The 17,315-nt window shown below is 50.2% G+C and overlaps 3 protein-coding genes across 4 annotated transcripts in view; 2 read left to right on the top strand and 1 right to left on the bottom strand.

Annotated features, from left to right (window-relative positions):
- Window positions 1-6,868, bottom strand: part of Eef1akmt3 (EEF1A lysine methyltransferase 3) — a 7,967-nt gene extending 1,099 nt beyond the window's left edge. Inside the window, exons 1-2 of the mRNA XM_021205037.2 lie at window positions 6,692-6,868; window positions 6,458-6,569 (exon numbers count right to left, since the gene is read on the bottom strand). Coding sequence (XP_021060696.1) covers window positions 6,458-6,569; window positions 6,692-6,868 — 289 coding nt within the window. The remainder of the gene's footprint in view (window positions 1-6,457; window positions 6,570-6,691) is intronic.
- Window positions 6,869-7,411: 543 nt separating this feature from the next.
- Mettl1 (methyltransferase like 1) lies at window positions 7,412-11,696 on the top strand. 2 transcript variants are annotated; one of them, XM_021205509.2, is made up of 6 exons: window positions 7,412-7,544; window positions 8,568-8,731; window positions 10,008-10,192; window positions 10,295-10,408; window positions 10,565-10,666; window positions 10,813-11,696. In XM_021205509.2, exons 1-6 carry the CDS (start codon window positions 7,456-7,458, stop codon window positions 10,960-10,962), a joined length of 804 nt encoding a protein of 267 aa, XP_021061168.1. In that variant the 5' UTR covers window positions 7,412-7,455; the 3' UTR covers window positions 10,963-11,696. The 2 variants fall into 2 exon arrangements, with proteins under 2 accessions (XP_021061168.1, XP_029398244.1); XM_029542384.1 differs by lacking the exon at window positions 7,412-7,544 and having other exon boundaries at window positions 8,266-8,731.
- Window positions 11,697-13,397: 1,701 nt separating this feature from the next.
- LOC110327080 (25-hydroxyvitamin D-1 alpha hydroxylase, mitochondrial) lies at window positions 13,398-17,315 on the top strand. Its single transcript, XM_021205803.2, has 9 exons — window positions 13,398-13,607; window positions 14,183-14,373; window positions 14,808-15,010; window positions 15,097-15,297; window positions 15,370-15,542; window positions 15,805-15,977; window positions 16,184-16,262; window positions 16,642-16,839; window positions 17,150-17,315. The coding sequence occupies exons 1-9, from the start codon at window positions 13,413-13,415 to the stop codon at window positions 17,261-17,263; spliced, it is 1,527 nt and encodes a 508-aa protein (XP_021061462.1). The 5' UTR covers window positions 13,398-13,412; the 3' UTR covers window positions 17,264-17,315.

Raw genomic sequence — 17,315 nt, 5'->3', positions numbered from 1 at the left:
AGACATGACCTCAGCTGAGCCCAAAAGGACAAGCACACATTGGTCAGGTGAGCTTTTCTGAGCAAGGAATGGGGAGCACAAGTGCCTGGCAGGCAAAGGGCAAGGCATAGTTAATGTAGCCTAGACTCTAGAACAGAGGCTCTCAACCTGTGGGCCGTGACCCCCAACACTGGAAAACATAGGGATGTACAATTACATTTCATAACAGTGGCAAAATTACAGTTATGAAGTAGCAACGAAAATAACTTTATGGTTGGGGGGTCACCACAACAAGAGGAACTGGATAAAGGGTCACCGAGTTAGGAGGGTTGAGAACCACTGGGCTATAAGATGTAGAAATTGAAAGAAGAATGTCAAGACCCAAACGGAGGGCCATTGCATGCCAAGAGAAAGTCAGGCTTGATGGAGTGTGATCTCGTGCTAGGCGTGCTATATTGCCAGTCAGAGAAACAGGTTTTAAGAGTAAGATCTGGGCTAAAGACAATGAGATCAGCATTTCAGAACACTTTACTCACACAACAAGCGTGTGTACTGAGTGCTTGCTAAACTCGAGGGATACAACCGGAGGCAGAACAAAACTGCAGCCTCCAGAAAGTTCATTCCAGACTTAGAAACAGCTACAAAAGTAGTAACAAAAGTAACTAATCAGAAGCATGGTTGATGATAAAGAAAGCGGAAGTGCTAAGAGGTGACTTAGTCATCATCATCTTCAGTTCGGATGCCAGGTGTCTCGAACACATCAGTGAAGAAGACAGGGGAGAATCCATACTTGTGGAGCTTACAGAATAGTGCCAAGGGCTGGGAGTAGTGGTGGCAGCACATGCTTGTGGGTTTAGCACTAGGGCAGAGCCAGGACAAGCAATGATTAGAGATCAGCTTGAGCTACACGGTAAGACCTTAACTAAGTAAAATAGAGGAGAGCTGGAGAGATGAATGGCTCGGTGACTAAGCACTTGCTGCTCTTCCAAGGGATTCAAGTTTGGTTCCCAGCATCTATATCAAAGCTTACAGTGGTCTGACCTGCAACTCCAGGGGATGTGATGCCTCTGGCTTCTGAGGGCACCTGCCCTTATGTGTACAAACCTATGCAGGCATACACATAATTTGAAACAATAAAAATAATGTTTTGGGGGGCTGGAGAGATGGCTCAGTAGTTAAGAGCACCATCTGCTCTTCCACAGGTCCTGAGTTCAATTCTCAGCAACCACATGGTGGCTCACCATCTGTAATGAGATCTGATGCCCTCTTCTGGTGTGTCTGAAGACAGCAACAGTGTACCCACATACATAAAATAAATCTTTTTTTAAAAAATTTTCAGCCTGGTCTACAGAGTGAGTTCCAGAACAGCCAGGGCTATANAGAGAAACCCTGTCTCGAAAAAACAAAAAACAAAACAAAACAAAAATAAATAAATAAAATATTGTTTTAAAGGAAAACAAAATTTTAAAAGGGAAGAGGCTGGGGTTGTAACTCAGTTGGTAGAGTATGTAAGAACCTGGGTTTGGATCCACCAAATACAGAAGTAATTAATTTTTTAGACTGGAAGTGATGGTGCATACCTATAATCCCAACAGCAGAGGTACAGACAGTCAGATCGGAAGTTCAGGGTCATCCTTGGCTACATAGTTTGAGGCCAGCCTAGATGACATGACACCCTGTTTCAAATGAAGGGGAATAGGGCACTGGCTCAGTGGATACAGGTGCTCGCCAAGCCTGACATTCTGCTTTTTATCTCCGAGTCCAATATAGTGGAGAGAGAGAACTGACTCCTCCCACAAAATGTTTGTTTGACCTCATATGCATGCCATGACAAATAAAGGCCTATGCCACCACGGCCTGGCCACACATTTAATTTCTTTTTAATTAAAAAAGAAGAGGGGAAAGAGGGGGAGGAAGAGGAGGAGAAGGAACAGTGGCAGGAGATGAAGAGAGGACCAAAAGAAATGAAATATCCAAGCGTGGTGTACCTGCCTGTACACCTGGGGTGCTGAGGCAGGAGGAACATGCGTTCCAGACCATCTGGGGCTACACGACAAGACACACTGTCAACAAAGCGCAAACAAACCGGGTCTGGTGGCTCACATCTGTAATCCCAGCCCTTGAGAGGTAGAAGCAAGAACATCAGGAGGTGAGGGCTAACCAGGGGAATTACATTAGGCCTTGCAAACAGACACGCAGTATGTCGAAGAACGTCGAAGAGCAACATGTGCTAGCTGCCGTGAGGGCCCGAGTGGGAAAAGACCAGGAGCACACTTTCAGTGGGATGCTTGGGAGAGCCTCACTAAGCAGATTGTGTTTGGAAAACACTGAAAGCAGCAGCGTTGGAGCAAACCATGAGGCTCGGCCTGGCTAAAGTCTACCAAACACAGATCAGCAGGCACCTTGAGGCCGGACTGTGCCCTGCAGTGTGAAGAGCAATCAGACAAACAAGCACTGGGGACAGGGGGACCGAGGGGCAGGATCCTACGATGCGTGGGAAGATAGAGGGCAGTTTTAAGGGGAAGGATTACACTTTGATTGCTGTGATTAAAAAAACAGAAACAAGGGCTGGAGAGATGGCTCTGTGGGTAAGAGCACTCACTGCTTTTCCAAAGGTCCTGAGTTCAATTCCCAGCACCCACTTGGCAGCTCACAACTGTCGGATGCTGTCTTTTGGTGTGCAGATTCACATACAAAGTACCCGAATACACAAAATACAAAAACAAGTAAATCTAATAGTAAATAAAATGAAATGTGCTTTAATTAAAACACATGCTCACAAACAAGGGGGCTGGAGAGATGGCTCAGCAGTTAAGAGCTTAAGAGCGATCGATAGTTCGCTGCAGAGGAGGCAGAGGGGCTCTCAGCACCCACATGGTGGCTTACAAACATCTGTAACTCTAGTTCTCGGGGCTCCAGTCCCTCTTCTGACTTCTTCAGGCACCAGGACAGCATGTGGTACATACATACAGGCAGAGTACACACACACATAAAAATAAATAAAAACATCTTTAAAAACAAACAAACAAAAAAACGAGAAAGAAAACCCAAACCTGCAGAAGGGCAGGACAGACCCAGGAAGGTTGGTCAGGGCAGAGATGGTGGCTAGAACTCGGGTAGTGACAGTGACTAAGAAGTAATCAAATCCTTAACATATTCTGCACACATCATCAAGATCAATAAACCAACTCTCCCTTGCACAAAGAGAAGGGGGGTGAGATTTTGATTAAGGATAGTTTTTGAACATTTGGCCTAACTCAGGCCCAAATGCCCACTATGTAAATGAAGAGGGCTTTAGGAGAGGCAGGCTTGGAAATGGAAGCATGATCTCATTCAGGAGCAAAGTGTGAGATGTCTGTCAAAAGGTCTCATGAAGATGCTGAGTAGGCTGGGTTATGCAAACACCTGGATGTAGAAATGAGAGGATCTCCGTCCTCTCCATAAAAAGGACATGCGAAGCTACAAAGTGATGTGACTTCTCAGGAGGGAGGATAGACAGAAAAAAACAAGGGGTCAAAGGTCTGCTGCTGAGCTCTGGGGTGCTGGGGGGGGTTCCCTTGTAAGGATAAAAGGGAGTCAACGAAACAATGTAAAAGTGTGCCTGTGGTGTGTGGAAGCCAGATGCCTGTTGTCCCAGAAAGCAGAGGACATTTCAAGAAGATGGGAGTATCCTCATAAGATGCTGAGTCCCCCAGGAAGCTGAGTACCCTGGGATGGGCTAGGAACTGACTCCTGGGCTCAGAGCATGGGGTGGAAAGTGAAGCTCACAAGAATGGTTAGAGCCACGGGAGGGAGGGACAGAAAGCCTGAGTGAAATGGATTGAGAAAAGAACAGAAAGAAAGAAACCACAGACGGGGACATTAACATTTAAATGTATCCTCTCCCTCCTGAACAAAGCCACTTCTCTGGGCACACACACAAGTATACTTTCTGTATACACAGAGTGTGTATAGATGGTATGTATGTGATACATGTGTGTATAATTATCCAGAGAGAAACCCTATTGTGTATGGGGGTCCTGGAGTAGTTGATCCTACATCTCCTGTGTGTGTGTGTGTGTATGGTGTGTATGGGGTATGTTTGTGTGTGTGTGTGTGTGTGTGGTGTGTATGGTGTAGTGTGTGTGTGTGTGTGTGTGTGTGTGTGTGTGTGTGTGTGTAAAGCCTTCCCTTCAAAGGGCTGTTTGAACCTAGCAATGGAAAATACATTCGCATTAACAAGGCAGTAACACTGTTTCAAACACAGATCCAGCAGATGCACAAGGAGAATAGGAGGGAGAGACACAGAAAGAGGCTAGAGAGGGAGGCAGGCCTTTGGAAAGTAGCAAGACTCCAGAGGGGTGGGGTGTGATAATGATGGTAGCCATTTTGAAAAAAACATTCTGATTGTAGGGTGGTGTGAGCCAGGATCTAGGTGGGGGCCAGAACTGGAAACAAGAAGACCAACCAGTTTGACTACTTATTATAGTCTGAGCAAGAGATGATGGATGATGGTGGCTCAGGCTGGGCAGCCAAGAGAATAGTAGAAAAAAAAAAAAAAACACAAGAAAATCCCCACGGGTGGCCGTGACTTCATGAGGGGAAAGCCCAAGGAGAGACAGCTAGGCTGGGGGAAGAGCACAGGGTCAGTTTGAAAGTGCTAACCTCTCCCAACTGAGAACCATGAAGACACCTATGAAAATCAGTGCAAGAATCAGTAGTGAAAGACTATGGTGGGACAAGGAAGGGACAGACATGGAAGTGTTGGGAAGGCATCTCAGGGTCAGCTGAATCCTGGGATACAAAGTCAGAGAAGAGATTACACCCAGACCCCAGACTTGGCAACTAAACAGGGCACAAAAACAAAAACAGCAGCTGTTATGACAGTAGGTGAAGACAGGTGTTCTCTCTCTCTCTCTCTCTCTCTCTCTCTCTCTCTCACACACACACACACACACACACACACACAGACATATAATACACACAGGCATATACACATACACACATATACACATGCACATATATATAAACACATACACACACATACACACATAGAAACACAAAGACATATATACACACAAGCACATACACACACATACATACCATACACACACAGACGCTCACATACACACACAGAAAAAAACAGACACACACATAGACACAGACATATACACACACATACACATAGATACACATATACCTACATCCACACACACATGCACATCCACACACATACACACAAACATGCACATACACACATGCACGTACACACATACCCACATCCACAAACACATACATGTACACAGGCATACACACACACACTGACACACACACATACACACACCTTTCCCCTTTGCCTCCGTCCCTTCCTTCCTACCTGAAACAGGGTCTTACTCTGTAGCCCAGGCTAGCCTTGAGTTTACTGAAACCTCCCTAATCTCTGCATGCTGGGATTACAGGCATGAACCACTCCACTTGCTGACTCTCATTCAGCCGCCTTCCTCCAACTCCTCATCTGCCTGAGCTTCCCTGTAATGGACTGCTCAGCCCTCAAGGTAGCTAGCCAGAGCACAGCCATGCTACACAGACCTCACCATCATGTATGTGCAGTAGCATCTTCCCACATTGTCCCTCGCTAGACTACAAGTTCCTTGGCACACGGAGAATACATATTGACTGACTGACTGAATGAATGAATATAAGAATTAATGTCTGCCTCTGCAAAGACTGCACTTAATGTGACCCACTTCTGTTCCTACAAATAAGGACACGACTTAGATCACTAGGCAAGAAGCTTTCTTAGGTTCTTGCTCAGTGAAGCACAATTTCCCTGACCTTTTCCTTTCCTAGGTCTCAGCTGCTTAATTACCAATTACCACCCCTGCATCCAAAATGAATATATATATTCACACTCGGGTCCTTCAAAATTCATAACCTGGCTTTTTCTAGCATTAAAAATCCTAGGCTGTATTGCAATATGGGGCACACACCTATAATCCCAGCGCTAGGAATAAGTAAGGCAGGAGGACCAGGCAGGAAATCAAGGCTAATCTCTACGTAATGAGTTTTAGGCCAGCCTGGACAACAAGAGAGTCTGTCTCAACTGGACTACAACACCACCATAACCCACAACCCCCCACCAAAAAAAAAAGAAAGAAAAGAAAAAGAAATTTAAAAGACCCTAACACAACAAAGCTACAAATCTTTGATGAGGTTTCACTGTCCTAGGTCTCTCCTTCAGAAAATCCATGCAAGCATTTTAGCGAAAGAGCATCTCCAGTAATTTTTCACGGAAACCCTATCTTATTTGTTTTAGCTACCCTGAAACCAACTAGTTTGAGTGTTCTGAACGCTCATCAGCGCTGTCTGCCTTGCAGGAGAATAGAGGTTTGTTAAAAGGAAAGAACTGAGCTGAGTTCTGCCCACCCCCAGGAATCCACGTCCTAACTTCTCCACACTCCAGCTCCCCCTCCTCCCGCCGCAATGCCAGCTCACGCACCCTGCAGCGCCGCCAAGATTCCCACGATGCCCGTCCCCGCGCCCAGTTCGATCACCTTCTTGCCTCGAAAATCCACATTTTGACTCTCGAAATAGTCACACAGGCTCAGAGCCTATGAGGAAGGGAAAAAGAAAGAAAGTGGGAAACTGTCACAACGGTGGCTCCATATGGGAGAGCCGGGGTCCGAGGACTGGACCTCTCAGGGACCCTCACTTAGGGCAGCCCATTCCTCACCGCATCCCACACGCGTGCCGCCACCCCAAGGCGCGACCCAAAGTTCTGCGTGATGCTCAGCTCGTGCCCACAGAAGCAGAACCGGCTGCTCTCCGAGTAAGAGTCGGTGAAGAGCCCGACCTCCCGAGGGAACACGGATTCCGGCTCAGTCTCCGGATCGGTGCGAGAGCTGGCCATCCGGCAAATAGAGCCCCCGAGCACACCCGCCAGCACTCGGATCCCCTCTATTGGTGCGCGGTTGAGGCTGGGGACTGCCAGCCATATGGGCTGCTCCCAGGCACCGGGCCCCGCCTCCCCAGTTCGCCCTCCTTCCTCCAGCTGGACTTCCTGGAGATGGATGGGGATGACCCCCGAGACTGGGTCCCTGGAGCACACAGAACAGGACCCCCACAGCACCATACGGGCCAGACTTGGTTTGAGACCACCAGGAGAGAGAAGAAATGATACTTGAGTCTACTGTCAGAGGCGGGTCCCTCACATCCCGCTCACCTGTGGGGCGCACAGGTATCTGTGGGCATCTAAGAACCCAGACTAGGCAAGAACGACTCAAGGGAGGATGCGGGGTGCCCGGAGCTGGTCTTCCCAAAGTATGGTTAGCGATAGCAGAGAGCAGGTTTCCCCTCCAGCTCCCTTCGGGGTCCTTCCCTTACGGGTCAACAGAATTTGCTCTTCGCTCTTTAAAAGGCGGGGCCTGCTGGCGGTCCGCGGGCTGCGTCATCACCTCGCGCCGGGAGCTCGGCTCTGCACGTGGACTGCGTGGCGTGATGGCGGGAGCAGAGGCCCCCCAGCCGCAGAAGCGCTACTACCGGCAGCGCGCCCACTCCAACCCCATGGCAGACCACACGCTGCGCTAGTGAGCGGGCCGGGCGGGGTCCGGGAGGGAAGGCGGTCGCGCAGGGGCCACCGCTAGGACTTGGGATGGAGCGGGGAGGATTGTCCGGGTGACACGTCAGCTGAGGATGGCTTAGGGAGATGGGGCAGAAGGCGGAGTTGGCTGGCTAGGGGGTGTCGTGGTGTTGGAGACTTAAGTCTGGGTGGATTTGCCAGCCAGATCTAGGAAGAGGAGAAAAAAAAAGGAAACTACTACCGAAGCTAAAATGAAGCGAAGCAAGTTGTCATTTCCACCTTCCGATTTTTTTTTTTTTTAATTTGGTTTGGATTTTGGAGACAGGGTTTCTCTGTGTAGCCCTAGCTGTCCTGGCACTCACCTTGTAGATCGAGCAGGCTGGCCTTGAACTCACAGAGATACAGCTTCCTCTGCCTCCTGAGGGTGTGCACCACCTACACCCGTCTCCGATTTGGGTTTTTGAATTTATAAAAAAGATAAACATATATACACACTCCTGGCCACTCCTTGTTCCATCCTCGCCACACAAAATACATAAACAAAGAGGGCTGAAGAGATGCCTCAGCGGTTAAGAGCGCTTGACTGCTCTTCCAGAGGCCCCTTGTTCAATTCCCAGCAATCACATGGTGGCTGGAAACCACTTATAATGGGATCTGATTGCCTCTTCTGGTGTGCATGAAGACTGAACACTCATACACATAAAATGCACGGGTAAACAAAATTTTAAAAATATACATAAACAAAGTAGTGTTCCAGTGCCTTAGGCAGTCAGTCTCTGGGAGAACTGACACATCAGTACCCAGAAGAGCTTGGCAGATCTGCAGCCATAGCCTCATGATGAGACTGTGATTCACACCCTAGAAGCCAGGGGACTTTCCATTACACCTACATACCGCATGGCCCCTGCATGCAGTGTTTTTCTAAGCCTACCCTACACACACACACACACACACACACACACTCTTACACAAGCATGTCTGCAGTGGTATGTCCAACAGTCTCATGTGTCTCATGTCTTCTTTCTACTAGCCCTGTGAAGCCAGAGGAAATGGACTGGTCTGAGCTTTACCCAGAGTTCTTTGCTCCGCTTACTCAAAATAAGAGCCATGATGATCCAAAGGATGAGAAAGAAAAGCACTCTGGGGCCCAAGTGGAGTTTGCAGACATAGGCTGTGGCTATGGTGGCTTGTTAGGTAATAAGCTGGCCCTTTTCTTGGGACAAGGAGAGGCCTGGGTTCTGCCATCTCAGCAGGTTAGAGGCAGGATTAGCTGACCTTTCCTCCTGGGACCAGACACCAGTGACATCAGTGTGGAGAGCCTCCACCTTCCTTCTACTCTGGGTCTGTGGCCTTTGCCCTGGAGCGGGGAGGGGGCTGCCTCAGATGTATCTGAGAACCCCAGTTGTTCTGTCTAGCTCCAGTGGCTCCAGTCCCTCCATGAGCCATTCCACTGCCTTGTGCTGGGTCAGTGAGCCGGGTCAGCACAAGCGTCAGAGATCAGCTCCCGTGGCCACTGATCCTGAACCGTCTTTCTTGGGGATTCCACCACCTTCCCTCTCCTACCCCGTCTCTCACCAGAACACATTCTGCTCCACCCTCTCATGGTCTGGAGTTCCTGTTAAATTTCTTTCTTTTCCAAAGCATGCATGTCAAGCCATTGGTCTATGTTCACATCTTCCCTATAGAGCTTCCCCTATAGACAGATAACAGTAACAGTATGTTAAGAGAGGAGGAGCGTGGTGTGTGGAGACTGAAGACTTTGGCTCATGTTAGTGCGGCCCACCTGGTTAATTGTATGGTCTTAGCATTTCTGACCCTCAGTTTCCCCAACCTTCACACTGTACCAGAGAGTGTTATAAAGACCAAATGAAGCGGGGCGGTGGTGGCGCAAGCCTTTGATCCCAGCACTTGGGAGGCAGAGGCAGTTGGACCTCTGAGTTCAAGGGTAATCTGGTCTACAAATTGTGTTCCAGGACAACCAAGGAAATCCTGTCTCAGGAAAAAGAAAGAAATATGGCTGTGTAGTGACATCACTGTAAAGATTCAAGAGCAAATGCAAACCGTGCCTGTAACTCCGGCCCTTTTACTCTAGTCTGTATGACAGATCCTGTCTTGTTGTTGGTTGTTTTATTTTGCAAACAGGGTTTCACTGTGTAGCCCTGTCTGATCTGGAACATCCTACATCAAACAGGCTGACCTTGAACTCACAGAGATTTGCCTGCTTCTGTCTCCCATTCCCTACTTCCAATGTTTTGGATTAAAGGCATAAGCCACCACATGGTGCTCCTGGGACAGTGTGACCGTTTTGTGTTTTTCCTTTCTCTTCTGAAGAAAATCTCTGCAGGGCATGGGTATCTCTGCCCCATTCCTGACTTAGATATCTATAAATGAAAATTCTCTTTCCTGTTTAACCTCTCTGTACTTCCTCAAAATGTGACACTGATGGTCCCCTTGATGTCTCTGTCCCCAGTGGCACTGTCACCGCTCTTCCCAGATACCCTGATTCTGGGTCTGGAGATTCGGGTGAAGGTGTCGGACTATGTTCAGGACAGGATTCGGGCCCTCCGTGCAGCTCCTGGGGGCGGATTCCAGAACATTGCCTGTCTCCGCAGTAACGCCATGAAACACCTTCCTAACTTCTTCCGCAAGGGCCAGGTGCAGCCTGGGGAACAGCCGGGTGGGTTAGGCTGGTCGGCAGGTAGAGGTGGAGCCGGGCATTCATGGACGGGCAATCCTGTTGGTGAACATGTCCCATAGCTGGCAAAGATGTTCTTCCTCTTCCCGGACCCACACTTTAAGCGGACAAAGCATAAATGGAGAATCATCAGCCCCACACTTCTGGCAGAATATGCCTACGTGCTGAGAGTTGGGGTGAGTGAGGAGGGAAGATGCTGTGGGTAGCCTGCCCCGGGCTTTTCCCTGAGAATTCAGCCTGGGGGAGGCACAGTTAGGTGGTAGCACTATCAACGTCATCACCTCGTCGCTCAGCTGCGTGCAGCCCTGTCTACAACGCTGTTGCTTGTCCAGGGCCTGGTATACACCATCACCGATGTACCGGAGCTGCATGAGTGGATGTGCACCCATTTTGAAGAGCACCCACTGTTTGAGCGTGTGCCTCTGGAAGAGCTAGTAAGTAAGATACCCGAGGGAAATGGCAGGCCGTTCAGAGTGGCCCCATACCTAGTCCTTGAATTTAGCTCAGGGCCGGGAGAACAGGAGTCTCCGGGCCCTAAGGCAGTTTGAAAGATGGGACATTCTGGACCCTCTTTCTGCAGAGTGAAGACCTCATTGTGGAACATCTAGGCACTTCAACTGAGGAAGGAAAGAAAGTTCTACGCAATGGAGGAAAGAATTTCCCAGCCGTCTTCCGAAGAATACAGGATCCTCTCCTCCAGGCAGTGGCCCCAAACCCCACCCTGCCTTAGCCGAACCCCCTCTTCTAGTGACTGAAAAAAGATCAGCTCCCCATTCCAGGCCTTCCCAGACTGGTGGGACTGTGGGGCCGTGACCTCTCCAAGAAGTTGGGGTGCAGTCTGTGGTGTTCCTTAGCCGTCACTCTTACTGCCTTTTCTTCCAGTGTCAGAAGAAATCAGATGAAGCTGGCTGAGAAGGTCAAAGGACCGTGGGCCAGAGGGGATATTTGGAGGGCTGTGGGTATTCTGTTCTCCTTGAGCACGCCCCCCCCCCTCCTGGGGCTTCTCTAGCTGGGGCAGAGCATGTGATGCCCCACTGTCTAGGCCGTGTGTGTGTGTGTGTGTGTGTGTGTGTGTGTGTGTGTGTGTGTAAACATGTGATGCCCACTGTCTAGGCCATATGTGTGGAGAAACATGAAGACCCACTGTCTAGTCTGTGTGTGTGGAGAAACATGTGATGCCCATTGTCTAGGCCGTGTGTGGCTCAGGTTGCCTTCACTTGTGTTTACTTTGCAGTCCTGGGAATGATCAGGGTGTGTGCCCACGTACCCATATGTGTGTCCACATGCCCTTGTGTGTGTGTCCACATGCTCGTGTGTGTGCCCATGTGTGGAGTCTCTGAAGAGCAAGGGGGTAGAGAGCCTTCCTTGTCTCTACCATGTTGAACTTGATTCCAGAATTTCAGACCTGACTGGCATAGTTGTGTCTGATGGGGAGAGGGAGGGAAGGCGGAGGAACAGGGAGATAAGCTGGAAAAAAATTTAAAGAATTATTTTTATTTTATGTGTTTGAGTGTTTGCCTGCATATATATGTATGTGCGTCACACATGTGCTTGGTGCCCTTGGGGGCCAGAAAAGGAAGTTGGTTCCCCTGAAACCAGAGTTACAGATAGTTGTGAGCTGTCATGTAAGTGCTGGGAACTGAACCCTACACCTCTGTGAGAGCAGCCAGTGCTCTTAACTGCGGAGCCACCTCTCCAGCCACTAACCTGGAGAATTCAGTGGCTGAAAGCAGTAAGCGGCTGCTGACCACAAAGGTCATAGAGGAGGCGGGGTCAGCCTGGGATTCAGAGTGCCCTTGACTGCCGTTCAGTCCAGAGACAGGGTCTCCAGGTGTGTAGGAGGTGAGGGTGTGCACAAGTGTATATATGCTGGTACGAGGACAGTTCAGTAAGATCAGCTCTCATCTCCCACTATGTGGCTCCCTGGGATCAAACTCGGGTCATCAGGCTTAGTAGGAAGTACATTTACCTGCGGAGCCGTCTTACTAAGATACTCCTTCATTTCTGTTCCTCAAACCCTAATCCCATGTCTGAAAAAGAGGGGACCCCTTGAGCTAAGAGACTTCCTTCCCCAAGAAACAAAAATGGAGTCTGGAGAGATGCCTTGGTGGATAAGAGTACTCAGTCTTCCAGAAAACCCCAATTCAGTTCACCCAAGGTGGGTGACTCACTTCTTGTAAATCCACTTCCAGGAGACCCAGTGTCTTGGATTCTGGGCAGCTGCACTCATGTGAGTGTGTGCACGCACACACACACACACCAATATGTGAACACATAGTTTAAAGTCTTAATAAGGAAAAGGACAACCTGTGGCTCAACAGTTACGAGTTCTTGTAGAGAACCTGGGTTCAGTTCCCAGGCTCACACCATAATTCCAGATGCAGGGTATCAACTCCCTCTTCTGACTTCACAGGCACCAGAACACACAAGTACATGTGCATAAAGGCAGATCATGGCTCAGCGGTTAAGAGCACTGACTGCTTCTGAAGGTCCTCAGCTCAAATCCCAGCAACCACATGGTGGCTCACAACCATCTGTAATGAGATCTGACGCCCTCTTTGGAGTGTCTGAAGACAGCTACAGTGTACTTAAATCTCTTTTTAAAAGCAAATTGTGCATATAAACAATGAATCTAAATTACAAATAGATAAAAGGTAATGGCCATATGCCATCTTTCCATGGTGTTACATGCACAGAAGGTGAGAGGTGGGAACAGCGCAGGCAAATCTCCACAATAAAAAAGGCAACCCAAGAATATGGGGACAGCTGAAACCGCACCTTCTACCTAGTTTCCATTCAGGGGGGTGACAATTCCCAGGAGTGGACCTGAGGGACTCGGCTCCCCAGGGAAATGGGAAATCCATCAGGCACTGGTTCCTGTACTCCAGAGACACAGCCTTTCACAGAAAGAGCTTTAGGCTGCTGTTGGACCAGGGTGTTAATACAAGAGGAGCAGAGACATCTGGGGAGGAGCTATTGCCACAGGAGACCCAAAAGCCAGAGAGCCCTAGCCCTGCCTACTGTTCTGGGTGCTGGGCTACACAGACCACTTGCAAAGGGATTGGCTGAAGAGCTTGGAGAGGGGCGTCTCACCTCCAGGACCAAGGGTATATATGGGTTCGGGCAAGTGCAGAAGATGGTCTGGAGAAGCGCTCTTGAGCAGACTCCCCATACACAAACATGACCCAGGCAGTCAAGCTCGCCTCCAGAGTTTTCCACCGAATCCACCTGCCTCCGCAGCTGAATGCCTCCCTGGGCTCCAGAGGCAGTGACTCGGTTCTTCGGAGTTTGTCTGACATCCCTGGGCCCTCTACACCCAGCTTCCTGGCTGAACTCTTCTGCAAAGGGGGGCTGTCCAGGCTACATGAACTGCAGGTAAGGGGGCAGTCCTTGCCCTTGGTAGGACTGAGCAGGGAGAGCTGGCTTTAATGGAAAAAAGGACCATGGTAAAGAACACAGGAAGGAGGGTCAGTGACGATGGGGACCTGTGGATTATGAAACACTCATGCTGGGACTATAGAAGGTTCCACTGCCCCGGAGAGTCTATACCTAACTCCCCGGCAAAGGGATGTACTGTCGCTTCATACACAGTAAACCCTGCTGATCCAGGACAAGAGCGCTGTGCTATCCTGCAGATGAAGCTTTAAAGCTACGCGCTCCTTTTCTTTCCTTAGAGGCTCATCTTGAGGTGCAGTTAGAAGAGCCTTGAAGGAACTGCTCCCCCTAGGCTAGAGCCAGAAAAGAGAAGTGCTGAATTTCTACTATAGCAAAACTCTGTTTTGCCATTCGCAAAATTTCATGGGATGGGAGAAAAAGTTTGCCACGTTGGGGCCCTACGCTAGCCCGGCACTGAAAAAGCTCCCCTTTCCCAAGCCTCAACACCCTTGGCCCTGGCACTAGCCAAACTGAGAATCACCCGCCCAGGTATTCAAATGCGCCCGTTTTCTCAGGTGCATGGCGCTGCGCGGTACGGGCCAATATGGTCTGGCAGCTTCGGGACACTTCGCACAGTTTACGTAGCCGACCCTACACTTGTGGAGCAGCTCCTGCGACAAGAAAGTCATTGTCCAGAGCGCTGTAGTTTCTCATCGTGGACAGAGCACCGTCGCCGCCACCAGCGTGCTTGCGGATTGCTAACGGCGTGAGTCGACCTCTGAGCCCTAATCCCTCATTCCTGCCCCGACTCCCACAGCTAAGTTGGGCTTGAAGGGAGGTCGGAAGATTCCACCAATCTTCTGGCATTTCCCCAGTTCTCCAGTCTGTACTCCAGTCCGAACTCACTCAGGTAGAGCAGATTCCTCACCCCTCCCTGCATGTTTGGGGCCAGAATTCTACGAATCCACGAGATAGGCGAGGGTACCAGCATTTGGCTGGAACGTGAGCATCTGTGATTCAGTTTACCATGGAACCCACTCCCATTCCTGGGCAGGAAGTGAGTAAAGAGGAACGGAGATGAGAGATTGGTGAGGTCAGGGTGATTTCTACACCCGGAGCGAGCAGACATAATACTCCTGGTCACCCTAGCCTTCTCCACACACGCTCACATCCCTAATGCTCCTCTCTACACCCGGGCAGGGATGGTGAAGAATGGCAGAGGCTCCGAAGTCTCCTGGCCCCGCTACTCCTTCGGCCACAAGCAGCCGCAGGCTATGCTGGAACTCTGGACAACGTGGTCCGTGACCTTGTGCGACAACTAAGGCGCCAGCGGGGACGTGGCTCTGGGCTACCCGACCTAGTTCTGGACGTGGCGGGAGAGTTTTACAAATTTGGCCTAGAAAGTGAGTCCTAAAGCAGAGTTAAGGACCTGTGTAGGTAGTTCTGGGTCCGGGACACCTGATGTGTGACTGCGCCCCCTCCTGGCCAGGTATAGGCGCGGTGCTGCTGGGATCTCGCCTGGGCTGCCTAGAGGCTGAAGTCCCTCCTGACACAGAAACCTTCATACATGCAGTGGGCTCAGTGTTTGTGTCTACACTCTTGACCATGGCGATGCCCAACTGGTTGCACCGCCTTATACCTGGACCCTGGGCCCGCCTCTGCCGAGACTGGGATCAGATGTTTGCCTTTGGTAAGGCCCGGGGGAGGGGACTGGGTATAGATCCTTCACTGGAGCAGTGAGGCAGTGTGCCTTCCTTCTCAGCCCAGAGGCACGTGGAGCAGCGAGAAGGCGAAGCTTCCGTGAGGAACCAGGGAAAGCCTGAGGAAGATGTGCTGTCCGGACATCACTTAACCCACTTCCTTTTTCGGGAAAAGGTGTCTGTCCAGTCCATAGTGGGGAATGTGACAGAGCTACTACTGGCTGGAGTGGACACGGTGAGGTTCTCTCTATACTGCGAGTGCCATTTCCAGAGTACAGTGTCCTTGTCCATCCCTGTCCCATCCCCCCCCACCACCTCTTGTGCTTACCCTTTTCTCCCCTCCCCCATCCGGAGAGCTCTAGGGCCACTTTTCTGATTCAGGGATATAGGTTTAGCCTTAGTAATTCCTTGGTCCCCGACCGCTCCCTCCCTATGCTACCCCCCTTCACTAGGGTCCCCATGACTAACAGCTCAGATGATCTCACCTGTTCCCTCAGGTATCCAATACGCTCTCCTGGACACTCTATGAGCTCTCCCGGCACCCCGATGTCCAGACTGCACTCCACTCTGAGATCACAGCCGCTGGGAACCATGGCTCTTGTGCCCACCCCCATGGCACTGCTCTGTCCCAGCTGCCCCTGTTAAAGGCTGTGATCAAAGAAGTGTTGAGGTGATGGGGGAAGGAAAGCAGGAAGTAAATAAAATGCTAGGGGGGAGCGGAGAAATGTGTTGGCAGTGTGTGGAAGGGGATGGGGGGGAGGAAGGAGAGAAAACTCGCCCCCTACTCCTGCATTTGGAAGCTGCAGACAAGGGGACCGGAGGCACTGTGTTCCCCAGCCTCACCTTGCTGAATCCGTTTTCTGTTTCATGACCTAGATTGTACCCTGTGGTACCTGGGAATTCCCGAGTCCCAGACAGAGACATCCGTGTAGGAAACTACGTAATTCCCCAAGATGTGAGTAAATCCTTCTGCTAAGCCATTCCTTACCGCCTTGGGCACAAGCCATTCTCAAACACTTCGGAGCCTTTCCAGCCCCTCCCCCAGCATAATGGGAGTAGTTAAGGGAGGAGGTCCTTACCACCAACCAAGGCCCACTTTTAAACTAGTCTGCAGATCCTCTTCTGCACATCCCCACCCTGCTGCATTCTTGGGCTCAGACTGAAAACTCAGATCCCTCTGCAGGGAGGGGCACGGTATTGAGATAGAGTCTTGCTATACAGCTCAGATTGGCCTTGAACTCTCTCTCTTCCTGCTTCAGTTTTCTGAGGGCTGGAACTGCAAGTGCAGACACAAAACTCAGCTACTGAACTGACAAGTCTGTCTTTCCCACCAGACACTGGTCTCCCTGTGTCACTATGCCACTTCAAGGGACCCCACACAGTTTCCAGACCCCAACTCTTTTAATCCAGCTCGATGGCTGGGGGAGGGTCCGACCCCCCACCCATTTGCATCTCTTCCCTTTGGATTTGGCAAACGAAGCTGCATCGGGAGACGCTTGGCAGAGCTCGAGCTACAAATGGCTTTGTCCCAGGTGAGTGAGCTAGAACTTACACCATTTCCTGACTGGAAAGGCCCAATAAACATGGGTGATCATGACCTCTGAGAAACATAACAAAACATATAAGACTCAGCAGATAGACCCACTGACAGTCCCATTTAGCTCTGGAACATCAACAAAGATATTTGGACTATCATTTTCCCTCCCACAACCCCCTGCCCTCACTGACCAAGAAGGCTACAGATGCCATTCCAACAATGGCCACTCTAATGTTCTTTACCAATTAAGGCACCATTTTAGACCGACCCACAGTGACAACCTTCTTCCCCTCCCCTGTTTCCAGATCTTGACCCATTTTGAGGTGCTACCTGAGCCAGGTGCTCGCCCAATCAAGCCCATGACCCGGACTGTCCTGGTCCCTGAGAGGAGCATCAATCTACAGTTTGTAGACAGATAACCATGTGGAAGACAGCCGGCATCGTCTCTCTCAAGACAGGATGGTCTTTGTT

The sequence above is a fragment of the Mus pahari genome, chromosome 9 (assembly GCF_900095145.1).
Source record: "Mus pahari chromosome 9, PAHARI_EIJ_v1.1, whole genome shotgun sequence".
NCBI lineage: Eukaryota > Metazoa > Chordata > Mammalia > Rodentia > Muridae > Mus > Mus pahari.
This window is presented reverse-complemented; position numbering and strand designations above follow the sequence as displayed.

Excerpts from the sequence above, each read along its gene's own strand:
- Mettl1 (XM_029542384.1), top strand. The coding sequence starts at position 8,446 with ATGCAGTGTTTTTCTAAGCCTACCCTACACACACACACACACACACAC. Across the intron at positions 10,193-10,294 it reads ACTTCTTCCGCAAGGGCCAG|CTGGCAAAGATGTTCTTCCT; the intron begins GTGCAGCCTGGG and ends CATGTCCCATAG. Across the intron at positions 10,409-10,564 it reads CCTACGTGCTGAGAGTTGGG|GGCCTGGTATACACCATCAC; the intron begins GTGAGTGAGGAG and ends TTGCTTGTCCAG.
- LOC110327080 (XM_021205803.2), top strand. The coding sequence starts at position 13,413 with ATGACCCAGGCAGTCAAGCTCGCCTCCAGAGTTTTCCACCGAATCCAC. Across the intron at positions 15,011-15,096 it reads TTACAAATTTGGCCTAGAAA|GTATAGGCGCGGTGCTGCTG; the intron begins GTGAGTCCTAAA and ends CCTCCTGGCCAG. Across the intron at positions 15,298-15,369 it reads GGATCAGATGTTTGCCTTTG|CCCAGAGGCACGTGGAGCAG; the intron begins GTAAGGCCCGGG and ends CTTCCTTCTCAG.